Source organism: Talaromyces rugulosus, chromosome I (genome assembly GCF_013368755.1).
Source record: "Talaromyces rugulosus chromosome I, complete sequence".
Taxonomy (NCBI): Eukaryota; Fungi; Ascomycota; class Eurotiomycetes; order Eurotiales; family Trichocomaceae; genus Talaromyces; species Talaromyces rugulosus.
In genome coordinates this window covers 5,209,304-5,221,855 of record NC_049561.1, presented here as the reverse complement: position 1 = coordinate 5,221,855, position 12,552 = coordinate 5,209,304, and the positions used below count along the sequence as shown (strand labels likewise).

Below are 12,552 nucleotides of genomic sequence, written 5' to 3'. Positions count from 1 at the left end.
AAATCCACATCCGCCCCACCGCTGATTGCTGCTTGACAGTCGGGATCGTGCTTGTTTCACCCTCATCACCATCATTGTTTTCTGCTAGTTACGATCATGTCCCGGAGAAGAGCCACCATGTCTCCCAAAGTGGGCCAAATCACAGACGACTTGTCGGCAGACGAGGTGGACGAGCGGCCGAGCAAGCGGACTCGCCGAAGCCTGGTCGCGTGGGTGTCCCTCAGATGCAATTGCCTATAGTTGTTCGGGATCAAGAGCTGAGAAGCGATATAGATGTCGGCGATGCCATTCCCACAAAATCAAGTGCTCGGGCGGCAACCCATGCCGCAATTGCGCACAGCAACCCGAAGGTAGCGTCGAGTGTAGCTATCCGATGAGAGACCGCAAGGTGTTGATTCAAGAGAGGTTCGAGGCTTGCCTGTCTCCGATTGATTCTTGGTATACCAGTGATGCTGACCTGCTTCTCATCAGCTATCTAAATCAATTGCGACAAGAGAACGAAGCATTTCGCCTGGGTCGAGGTCTGCCGGCGCAAGAAGCAAGTAAAACAGAGTCTCCAGATCAAGCGCTGGAGGAAAAAGCCAACATTGAAGAGTCGGACAGCCAGGAAAACGTCACGACCAATGCAGATTTCGACCTTCGGAATCCATTGATCGAAGACAGGGCATGGTTTGTTACCGACAATGCCTCTCGGCAGCCTATCTACATTGGCGAGGCGGCATGTACAGCATTCGGCACGCGACTGAGACAGTTTCTGAAGGGGAACGACCCTGTTGCGGCGCTGTCGAGGTCCAAGTACACCATTGATAAATCCTTTCTGCGTATGCCTGACCCGATTTTTCAGTTGCCCAACCGCGCGTATGCAAATCTGTTGCTGAAGGTAGCGTTGCGATTTCTGGGCAATGATTATCATTTGATGGCCCGCAAGTCGACACTAGATCGAATGGAAGCGCTCTATCGCAACCAATCCTCTGATGATCCCGTGTTTCTTTGCAAACTATTTGCTCTCTTCTCGATGGGGGAGATGTACGCCAACCGGCGGCTGCCCTCTACAAAAGGATCCGATATCCCTGGCACGGGGTTTTTTGTGCAAGCAATGAGTCTGCTGCAAGATATCCACGAGGAGGCCTCAGTGTTGTACGTGGAGGCACTTTTGATTATAGTTCGTGGAGCCCCTTCAATTCAGTGGTGAATGACGGCTAATCTCAAATTTACAGTCTCTTTTCTCCTTGGCCCTCAACCGCACCAAAACGGCCTATACATACGCAGGAATGGCACTCCGTCTGTGCCTCACACTAGGACTACACCACAACCTTCCCGAGGGTTATCCGGTTTCAGCTGTGGAGAGGGAACATCGAATTCGGGTCTGGTGGAGTGTGTATATTACTGATCGTATCACCAGCTCAAAACTAGGCCATCCGGTCACTGTTCGGGACAGCGACATCGATGTCGACTTACCATCTATGGATCGCCTGACCTCGGCCGAGCGAGAGGAGTTTTCTGACCCATCTCATCTGGTGGCCCATGTAAAGCTTGCAAGAATTACGGGAGATATAATTGGCGATATTTACGGACGATCAGGCCAGGCAAAGGCTTTTGTGCAGAGCGTGCAGAAGATTCTACGCAGTCTACGGTCCTGGGCCGAGACTCTACCAGAAAGCGTTCAGATCTCACCTGGAAAGCCACAAAAATATGCTGCGAGAAATGTGGCTTCTTTGCATTTGTGCTTCAACCAAGTAAGTCTTTCTAAACATCCTGTCCTATTTATTTGCTTTGAGCTTACACTTCCTAGTGCGTGATTCTCACAACACGACCAATATTGTTTCATATTTTCAAATCGCGTTTCCAGGCACAAGGAGCCCCGGCAGCCTCGCCGACGACGATGGCTCTTGCAGACGCCTGTATCCATGCGGCACGCAGTTCGAACAGTCTTTTGACGCAGCTGTGGATAGATGGTGGCATGGCGATCTTTGGCTACTTTGACTCGCACTACCTCTTCTCCTCTACTATCATTCTCATGATGTCCAGTATCTTTGGCACATCCAGCAGCGATGCAGATCGTGAAGCGGTCGACACAGCTTCAGACATTATGCAGTCTATGGTGCAAGACGGTAACTTACCTGCAGCCGGGTTTTACTCTCATTTTCTCGAAATCCGCAAGGGGTTACTTGAATTTGTTGAACAGGGAGGCGGCCACCCTCAGAATTCAACTCCGGCAATAGGAGCAGCGACAACAATGGGTGACCAAGGCCCGTTGGAGCATGAAGTGAGGCTGAATGCTGCTGCTGGTACGGGCCAGATCAACGACAGCAATAGCGCGTTTTTGGTCCAGAGCGCACTGGACGATCCGTCCATCCAGAGCTTTCTCACTCAGGGAGATGTCCAATGGGGATTTCCGGCGGGGATGGAAATGGCGGGGGACATGAGCTTGGCGGCACCGTGGCTGTTTGAGTAGTCTGTTTTTTTGACCTTTTGACGAAGCGACGATTCATGATTTACGATTTAGCTGTTGACTATATTATTGGGCTGTATTATACGGGGCGGTAGTGCGGATGAAGTTATGTACAACTATTATTCTTTTTTTTCCCCACCCTTTGGTAAATTGAAAGGATATGACTTGATGATGAGTTGACGGTTATAATATCAAGCGAACTATATCTGGTCAGCGTGTGGAGGTGGCTCTCCTTTCGGAAAAGCACTCTCCACTGTCCAGGTGACTGCTTGATAGCACGGATAAGCTAAGTTAGCTGCTCCCCGGAAAACGTTTAACGCGTTAACCCCTGACCAGAGGCCGGGGAATCCCCAGGACCAAAAGTGTCGTGCAGGGTGGGAAAGTGGTGGCGAATTTGCCACCCCTGGTGAATTGACGTTCGTCACCAGTTACTATCGTAGGTACTACTACATCCGGCGACCAAGATTCAACGCCCAGGAGCCCCTGAAACGACTGAATCGAAGGATCGTTAGAGTTTCAGCTGTACCAAAGTATAATGTCATACATTATCATTATGAAAGCATATTGCTTCCACGGAAACCGCCCTTGAAGGAAACAAGCGACAATTTGTCGGCTTCTCCGAATTCGGGTACAAGCGATGCTATGCAGCGTGGGGACCCGTGGGGGGAAGCTTTAAACTTCATATCGCCGCGTCATGGTACGTACTTGACCTGGAATAGGAGAGGCAGCACCAGTCTGCCAGTAGCATGGTGCATGGGCGACAGTTATGATGTAACCTATTCTGCGAGCCAAACCCGGGTTAAGGCCAGGGTTATATACGTACTAGTCGCAAATATGATAGGGAGGAGCACTCAGTGCAACCCTCGATTCGAGCACTCCTGGTGCCCCCACGGTATGAGTAGATGAGGTCCCCCCACACGGGGGGACCGACCCCGTGACACGGAAAAAATCCATGGTGGTGGAGACGGGCGAGTGCACGCCGATTGGATGACGCCAAAAAAGCCTAAAGTACGCCAGACCCAGCAGAAAACGTGCTCGGCAGGCCGGTTTTTTCGGGAAAACGCGTAGCCGCCCTTACGGAACGTCCCCCGTGATATGCGGGGGTAGAGCCCAGCCAGACGGTTTATGGTCAGAAACGGCCCGCTTGAAATCTTCCTGTTTCCTGGGAATCCATGTAATATGCCCCAGAAAACACTGGCAAATGGCGTTCTTGGACAAGAGCCAAGCCACCCAATGGGACCACCGGCTTTGGCAGGGCCTCAAGGTTGAACTTGCCAAGTAGCCGACATATGGAGTCATGGACAGGAGGCGACCGAAAATTGCCGGATCGGGTAAAAAGCGCATTCCCCGCATCGCGCGGCCGGCAATTGGGACGATGATTGGGCCCCGGAATTCTTCCGACTGTCTGTCTGTCTCCAAAAAAGAAATTGGGTGGACAGTGAACACGGAAGGTTGAACGAACGAGTGAGTCATGAGCTGGCTCCAGTCTTTTGCTCCATCTCCAGGTCCAGCCCGGCTGTGATTACACATGGGTGGGTGGGTTCAAGTGATCGTTGGAATGGGAAAAAGAACGCAAATTGTACGAATAAAACCAAGGAGGGGTCCCTTCCCCTCCTCCCTACCCCAGATTTCCGCCATTCCTTGCGTCTTCATCTTCCTACACTTCACGATACCATGCGTGAGCTGCTTAATAGAAACCACTTATCTTCATCCAATTGATCGCTCCTCTCCCCAGTATCTATCTCGTCATGGCGAAACGATCGTGGAATCAAGTCGACGGCGCCGCCACCCAGCCTGCCTCACGCCGTCTGTCTACCAAACATGCAACCCAGAACACTCGCATCAAAGCCGGAAGCCCAGGCAGCCCCAACGAAACAAAGCTGTTCCAGCGCAATGGAAGCTTCTCCGACCAACGCCCTCCCACTCCGAGCTTGACAGACGCCGGATCTGAGCCCCGGTCAGCAAAGTCGACTTCCGGTGGATCGCGCCAGCGAGCTGCCAGCTTGGCTCAGTCGGATGATAACGATGCCATCATGTGGCCGTCAATTACTCGCAAAGTAAAAGCGTGTGCTGCTTGCCGGAAACAAAAGGTTGGTTTTTCTGTTTTTTCTTTTTTTTTTTTTTTGGTGGTCTTTTAGTATGCACTGAACAAAGCGCTGAAATCGGATCTCTTTTAGATCAAGTGTGATATGGATGACGATTGTCCACCGTGTAAAAGATGTAAAGAGAGAGGCCTCTCGTGTAAACTCAACAAGAGCTTGCAGACATTAATTGACGAAGAGTCACGGTGAGTGACACTAAAAACCAGCCGGAAAAGAACCCTCTTGGCTAACGGCAACAGATGGCGCAAAACAGTAGGCCACGATTTGAGTACCATGCACTCTGCTCTCGAGCAGACATTGCGAGCTCTTTCTCTGCCGTCACTACCCAATCTTCTCACACCACTTCCCGACCACGGTGGCAGCCAGGAACAAGAAATAGTGCCTGCACAGCTCCCTGTTGAACCCGTTCCGCAACAGGCCATGTTTGAGGTGTCTCCTCAATTACACCCTGTTGACCACGATACACTTGCTCAAGTACCAATTGACTCCCTTTATGAAATGACCCGTCTGCGTTCTCTGCGTGGAGAGACGTTCGAGGAGCAACCGACCAGTCGCCACGACGACTTCATCTCGCGAGGCTTGCTTCATGTTGACCAGGCCGAGAAACTGTTCCAATTCTACCACGCCCACCTCGATCCCTATATCTATGGCCTGGCAAGCAAGTACAAGACACTCGATAGTCTCCGGGGCAGCTCTTCTCTTCTAACCGCCTGTATCTGTGCGGTCGCAGCCTCTCACCAGGCGGGTAATGGCCAGGTCTATGAAGTCTGTAATCAGGAATTCCGCCGGTTGGTATCAAGTTCCATGTTCGAGCGCCGCATCAGTCTGGATTATCTCCGTGCGCTCGTCATCGGGTCATACTGGCTTAGCGACGTATCATGGACGCTGGCTGGATTTGCCGTCCGTCGCGCCAGCGATATCGACCTGCATAAGTTTTATTATCGTATTCTTGACTCGACCAACGGATTTGCCGAAACCCCGAACAGTTGGGATCCATCGGACCCGGAAGCTTCAATCGACCCCGTGCGATTGTGGTATTTATTGTATATATGTGATCAACACCTGTCCATATTGTATACCAGAGCCCCTATGATTCGCGAAGACGACACAATTCGAGGCTGGCGAGGCTATCTCGAGTCACCACATGCGACCCAGTCCGATGTGCGGATATCAAGCCAAGTTGCGCTCATGATGCTGTTGGGCCAGGTGCGTGAGCTTTTTGGCCTTGATGCCACCAAGTTTGTTCCTCGCGCCTTTGTCTCGCATATCAATACTTTCAGTCACCATCTCGACAAATGGCTTGCTCATTGGTCGCCTAAGCTTCGTAAGCAACCCCTTGTGCATATACCTCCCAAACGGAAAACTAACAGGCCGACTAGATGCAAATGAACATATCGGTGACTTCCCTACAAAGGGTATTCTTTTGCACTACCACTTTGGAAAGCTCCATCTGTTCTCTCACGTATTCCGAGGCCTCAAGTCGGGCAGCCATATCGAGCCCATTCCTTCATACTTCAGAGACGCCGCTTCAACGGCCGTGTCGCACGCAACCACAGTCCTTGAGCTACTACTCAACGATACAGATCTGCGACGCAGCATCATTGGCGTGCCGCACTACTTCCACACGATGATTGCATTCGCCTGCGTTGTGCTTCTCAAAGTCGCCGATCGATACCGAGAAGACCTCGGCATCGACGTCCAAAGCACGCACTCTCTTATCCAGCAGATCATCGAGCTGCTGCGCCGAAATAATTGTGGCCGCTATCATCTCGTGCACTGGATGGCCGAGGGGCTCGAAAAGATGCTCAAATCGTCACGTCGTAGCAGTTCATATCTTCCTCCTGCGTGGAATAATAATCATAATAGCGGCAGCAGCAACAGTAGTAGTCATGCTCTCAGCCCCCTCGAGCAAGACCCCGTCGGCAATTCGCTGTTCAACAGTGTGTCCGATATCCCTGAACAGCCTTCATTCCTCTCCCTCGACCCCAACTTTGATATGCAAACCGGCCTGAATGTTGACGAGGGTCCCGGTGCCAGCGCTCCATTGGGCAGCGGCCCATTCCTACCGATGTTGGATGGAATTGACAATGCGGATTATGACTTGGCGGACTTGAGTTTTAATTTTGTTTGATTTCTGTATCTCTCAATTGTGAGCTTTTTTATTTTTGGTAGTCGATGGCATTGGCACATACCCTTTGAGCGCAACGGATTGGAGCATGTTCTGATATTTGGTTGATGTGACAACGATGATGGAAAAACTTGGGATTGTACATAGGAAATACTGGAAATCCACTTCATATATACTATTCAACTTCGCTCCCCACATAGTAATGTCTTCGTCTCCAGATCTACATAGTCTCCGACTTGGCCGGGCGGCATTCTCTCCGCGTGCCGCCGTCTTCAAGCCAAGAGACTCAAGTAGTGGAAGTTGGGTTTGGTAGTAATCATTTCTAGTAACTTCATTAACTACCTAGTCTTAATTATTTGCGTAATACCCCTAAAGTATCAGTTTCGAGTGTCAATGTGCCCGGTTTTACATCCAAAGGGTTATATGATAATCTACCGAGATCGGGCGAATGTCCTAGATTTCGGGGCCAACGCCGGAATTGAAGATCGATGATCCACGAGGTCATGCCTTTAATAAAGCAATTCTCTCCGGAAGATGTTTTCCTGTTTTCGGCTTGTTTCTGGAACTCGATTGGTGCTTTATAGCTTGGATCTATTACCGATGTTGTTAGTAGCAAGTGGAATATTACCCTTTTCGGACTTGCCCTAACCATCGCCGAGGCACGGTGAATTGGGGCGTTACTCCAGGAGCTTACACTGTAATTTCAACGGATAGAGAGTATTAATAATTAGGGTTTATCTAAAGAACCTCGATTCTATCAATCACAAAATATCAAAGGCTACGCCGTCTTCCATGTCCACATGTTCATCCCCATCTTATTCCCCGACGTCACAGGCATGCCAGCATGAAGAGTGCGAACATGTCCACTATCGTCCGCATGCAGATTCTCCCAGTAGATTGCATTCCCCAGAATCGGCTTAAACGTCACACCCTCGTCTAGCGGACGATCACAGTCGATAAACTCGCACCACCTCTCTTCCTCATCCAGCGAAGAAGGGGGATTCAAACGCGCAAAATTCGTACCCCCTCCGGTACAATTCGAGTGAATATACACAAAAAACGTAGACACGATATTGCCGCCGACGGCGTGGCGGTCGTCGAACCAGTCGTAGTGGTCTCGATATTGACCGGCAATACCGTAGTTTTGCACGACGATTGGCATGAAATCGCCCAGGTTTTTGTAAAAGGGGAACGACCGGGCTCGGTCTTCGATTCTTTTAATAACGGGGTCGGTTCGGTCTAATTTTGCTGTCATTGAGAGCCGGTATGCCTTGTCGATATGAGGCTTGCCGTCATTGTCCCACATGGGTGAGGGCGCGAATCGCCCGTTTCTGCATTCGCTAATTAGAATACGGGGGGCTCCATTGATGTGACCCAGAACAAACATACGCAAGATTGGCGAGATGGGCAGCTTCTTGATGGCTGACAAAGTCTTTCACATAGACCACGACTGGGTCATCAGAGAGCACGTAGGTTTGGGGCTCCGACCCGGCTATGCCTTGATTTATTATTCCGTTTAATAATTGCCAGGTTCCGGACTGGCTGATGGCAAGGAAGACTGCTATTGCTGGTACGAGCACAGCAATTATCTTCAATGGCGTCGACACTGCCATTCTAGCTGTCTAGATAGGTGATTTGGAGTTCTTGTCCTTGTTTGAGAGGGATAAACGTTGATAATTCGATGTTTCATCCGTCGATTATACCGCTTACATAAGATTCCCCCACCCCAATTGAATTGAATTGAAGGTATTTTCTCTAGTAATGTTAGGCATCTCTTAGCATTTTTTGAGTTTTCCAAAATTGACAGTTCCAAAGAAAATTTGAAGAATAAGCTTCGGAACATTGTTGGGATACGAAAATACGCCTTGTTCGCAAGGCTCCTGTCTGCGCCGCATTTCTGCATCCAGCCTGGCCAATGATGGATAAATCATGAAAATCCACACCGCTCTAGTATCCTTTTATAAGAACACCTATCCCTCCTCGTATTCAAATATTGTGTCCCAAGTCGTGCCTTCTAAACCAACATGAATCCCTACGAAGCAAACCCCGCGAAAATCCCGCCAACAGACCGGTACGCCGATGTACCGCTCTATGGACGTTATTTCCCTCAGCCTGACGACTTTAAGCCCGACACTAAACACATAAATTCCACCTCAAACGAGTCCCTTGCGTACTGGGCTTCGGTGCTGGAGAAGTGCGATGCGTCTGTACGCATTTACGAAAATACAGATGGCGGCCGCGATGTATTTGCGTTAGGAAGCGTTATCATTAAATCAACCCATCTCAAGCAACGTCTCGAGGGTCGACGAGGGGGTCGAGATTATTCATACGCTGATTCGAACGAAGTTGAGGCTACTGCTTTGGTAAGAGGGGTTCTTGGCAGTGTAAAGTCCCGCAAATTTACTTTGCAAGCAAGGTATCTTCAAGAGAATCATTCTAGCTATTTTCCACGATACTGACTTGACTGTACAGATAAATGGCCGTGATGTTCTTGTACAAGAAAGGATTCCCGGAGTTGGGCTCAACATCGCTTGGGACTACATCTCTCAGAGCCAGAAGGTGTCGTTTAAGCAACAGGCACGAGATGTTTTACGACGGTTGAATGCGATAAAACTGCCGCCTTCTCAAAGTAGTCGATCCTATATCACGCCGGACCCGGACCCTGTCTCTCATCGAGGCATTCAAGAGTTGGAGAATGAGATAATTTTCTCGGCCGAAAACATCGATCATGATCTCGGGTTTATGCATAATGACTTTACTTTGTCTAACTGTATAGTGGATAATGACAAAATTGTTGGACTTGTTGACTGGGAGATGGCAGGATACTTTGGTTGGAAGACTGCAGGGGCTGTTCATCTCCAGATCCGGACACCTAAAAGAGAAAATTATGCTACGCTTAACTTGCCTGAAGATTTTCTGAGCGATATTCTCTTCTGGAATGATCTTTACGAGGAGGAGTGATGTTGAACTAGCAATCCACATTCTTTACACGAATTCAACGACTATAATTTGTAGATTATTGAGATAACGATAACATCAATTTTCAATGTTTACTAGGTTTGTTCTCTGAATTAAATATTAGAATATTACAATAGTTGTGAGTTACTTGAAATTTGCATGAACGACCAATATATTTTTATGTTTTTTTATTTTTTTTACAAGTCAACCCCTGTATGACTCTGGGAATGGATTCCATAGCCATGTCTGCCAAATAGAATTCGTGACATCAATGTCTGAGTTCATGATTCGATCTCCGGACTGTAACGGGCCCGAAGAAATGCCCATGTCGGATTGGATGTTCCATGGTTCTTGTGTTTGAACTGCGGGAAACATGGCTAGATGTTATTTATCGTCAAATGTTTTGTCTTTGCATATATAACTTTTGTGTTGAAGACCACATACCTTCTTGCAATGTTGAAATACCATCATCAAAGTCCAAATTCCCGAAATCTGGGATGTTGTGAATTTCGTTTATTGGATCCTGAACGATAGGTGTAGCTAGGGCAGGATTTTGTTCATTGTAAGGAGACTGGGCAACCACATCGTTATCTCGTAGCCTTTCAAAGCTTTCAGGTTGTGATGGTAATCCAGTATTCATGGGAATTATATCCCTGGAAGTAGATACTGCCTGGTTATAGCTAGAACGAAAGGGAGGGGCATCTTTATCCTCAGAAAGAATAACTCTCCTCTCCTTTTCAAGGATCAGATTAACCAAGTCCCTCAGTACTTGATTTGTCTGGCCTGACAGAATAGACCGATGGGCAAGAAACCGTGAAAGGGACATTATTCGCGTCACCGCTTGTTTTGCTAGTTGCGCCTGCGTGGATATTGGATTTGATAAGGCAAACACGCAGAGTACCATGCTTGCCGTGAAGAGGTTAATCCCCAAAAAGGCAGCCGCATGTGTTTCACGTGCATATTCAAGACATTGACCGTAAAGTCCCAGATTCGAGGATTGGATGGCTGATTCCCAGCAGTAATCCTTACTTGTCAAGAGTGCGCTCTGTGTTCCGTGGGGTTGCATTGAGGTTGATCTGCATGAACTCAGTGGGCTCGTGGCTATGGGTTCTTCACAAGTATTCCTTACTCCACTGGGCCCCATGGCCAAACTCTGCGTATTTTGTGAAAGGAATGGTCGATGTAGCAGAATTTGAACATTATCATAGGCAAGTTGAAGAGCTAGTGCTTGCAGCATGAACAACCGAGCATCTTGTGTTGGCTCTTTTATGCCCTGTTTGGATACTTGCTCGAGCTTTAGTTCAGGAGGAAGACTTGTGAACCACTTTCGCAGCTGCTTATCAATCTTTATGACTTTCGTCGCCAAGCTGTTTAGATCCGTGTTTTTGTGAATGTAGACATCGGTTACAATCGGAGATGCGATTTGGTACAACCTGATCTTGAATTTTACATATGTAAAAGTCGTCACGGGCTCTGTAATGCCATCGGGCATGGTAGTCACGGTGTGGAACAGAGGGTGTTGAATTATCGTGTCGCCCAAATTCTGTGGCATATTCACATCGATTTCCTCTCTTTGAATGGAACACGGCTTTCCATAGACGATTGAAGCAAATCTTGGTTCAAGTGTTAGAGACTTTAAGAAAGTCAAGCAAGACCCAACATCACATACCGGTCAAACACGTATAGTGCCCAAAATGTTCTACGTCGTTCTTCTTTCTCAATTTCAGACACACCGCGCCACGAGAATTCTTTATATAGACCCATTATTTGGCTGCACCTAATACCTGCTCCAAGGACCACAAACGCCAAGTTGGGTCGCCCATGATAAAGATAGAAAGAGCCTAAAATCACGCAGACTTGGACGGATTCTACGTTTGCGCTGTCAAGCAAATTCAAAAGACACTCTTCCACTTTGGCGAGCGATCGTTTTCGAAAGTCCTCAAGATCAAATGTTGCGCAATGGGCTCTGACGCGATCTTCTGTGGTATAATGTGCACCCAACGAGAGTACAAGCAGGATCATAATCAACTTATTTGATTGTGACTTATTATACCTTTTGCCGGTGAGAATAGCCTCATACTGACAGCGAAACGTCGGCTGGTGAAACACCATCATGAACCAGTGCACGGCACCAAGGTATGTTTCCAACAGGAAATCTGCCACGGGCTTAGGCGGGAAATCAAAGTTCAAGGCATCTCGGACTGATATTGAGCAATCCAGTGGATCTCTCGAGACTTCATCTGGCTTTGAGCCTCCAGGCAACGCGGAAGTTGAGCTTCCAAGTATAGTTTTTGGACTAAATTGATCAATGATCTACCGAGGACGTATCACGGAGAAATATTAGCGATATATCGTCTAGGAAGTTGGATATATAAATAACAGGTTTAGTACCTCCTGGGTCATGCCCGCTGAAGAAATCCGAGCATTGCTATCAAACCAACTTGCATTTTGATTCCCAGGATCATGATTAGCCCCAGCAAGGTGCTGAGGGGTATCCGTGTCGGCTTCTGGTGTGACAATCTCATTGCTCTGGAGGGCTACCTCGAGACTCCCAAGCAAGCGTCCTGCAGGACCTGACCTGTCCGGAGGAGGCTGGTCCGGCCTGTTGATCCCATTCCGATTGACTCCCCTACGTTTTCTGTACGTGGGGCGGTTTTCGGAGATGCAAGGGACCCCGGATCGAATGCACAACGCGCATGGTCGTTCGCTATCGCATTTCAGCTTGTGTCGGCGACATCGCTGACAAGCTGAAGTCACCCGGGGTGTCCTTTTGGCACGCCCGTAACCACTGTTGAGCATGCGATCCATCTTTTTTTTCTTGACGGGAATAATGATAGCAAGACGATTCAAATTTTAAAGTTGCCCACAAGGCGCGGGGAAATTCCCCAGACTCCGCACGGGGGGTTGTGGCC

At 48.7% G+C, this 12,552-nt stretch overlaps 5 protein-coding genes across 5 annotated transcripts; 3 read left to right on the top strand and 2 right to left on the bottom strand.

The window, feature by feature from the left end:
* Window positions 1-117: 117 nt before the first annotated feature.
* TRUGW13939_01782 (uncharacterized protein) lies at window positions 118-2,455 on the top strand (the record flags this gene model as incomplete). The annotated part of the gene is made up of 4 exons (XM_035484980.1): window positions 118-209; window positions 274-1,162; window positions 1,218-1,736; window positions 1,793-2,455. 4 exons carry the CDS (start codon window positions 118-120, stop codon window positions 2,453-2,455), a joined length of 2,163 nt encoding a protein of 720 aa, XP_035340873.1.
* Window positions 2,456-4,200: 1,745 nt separating this feature from the next.
* On the top strand, window positions 4,201-6,685 carry TRUGW13939_01781 (uncharacterized protein; the record flags this gene model as incomplete). The annotated part of the gene is made up of 4 exons (XM_035484979.1): window positions 4,201-4,542; window positions 4,630-4,739; window positions 4,794-5,878; window positions 5,934-6,685. The coding sequence occupies 4 exons, from the start codon at window positions 4,201-4,203 to the stop codon at window positions 6,683-6,685; spliced, it is 2,289 nt and encodes a 762-aa protein (XP_035340872.1).
* A 775-nt stretch (window positions 6,686-7,460) lies between these two features.
* TRUGW13939_01780 (uncharacterized protein) lies at window positions 7,461-8,295 on the bottom strand (the record flags this gene model as incomplete). The annotated part of the gene is made up of 2 exons (XM_035484978.1): window positions 7,461-8,013; window positions 8,072-8,295. 2 exons carry the CDS (start codon window positions 8,293-8,295, stop codon window positions 7,461-7,463), a joined length of 777 nt encoding a protein of 258 aa, XP_035340871.1.
* A 411-nt stretch (window positions 8,296-8,706) lies between these two features.
* Window positions 8,707-9,643, top strand: TRUGW13939_01779 (uncharacterized protein; the record flags this gene model as incomplete). The annotated part of the gene is made up of 2 exons (XM_035484977.1): window positions 8,707-9,045; window positions 9,155-9,643. 2 exons carry the CDS (start codon window positions 8,707-8,709, stop codon window positions 9,641-9,643), a joined length of 828 nt encoding a protein of 275 aa, XP_035340870.1.
* Window positions 9,644-9,844: 201 nt separating this feature from the next.
* Window positions 9,845-12,448, bottom strand: TRUGW13939_01778 (uncharacterized protein; the record flags this gene model as incomplete). The annotated part of the gene is made up of 4 exons (XM_035484976.1): window positions 9,845-10,017; window positions 10,085-11,253; window positions 11,310-11,953; window positions 12,032-12,448. The coding sequence occupies 4 exons, from the start codon at window positions 12,446-12,448 to the stop codon at window positions 9,845-9,847; spliced, it is 2,403 nt and encodes an 800-aa protein (XP_035340869.1).
* Between the last annotated feature and the right edge of the window lie 104 nt (window positions 12,449-12,552).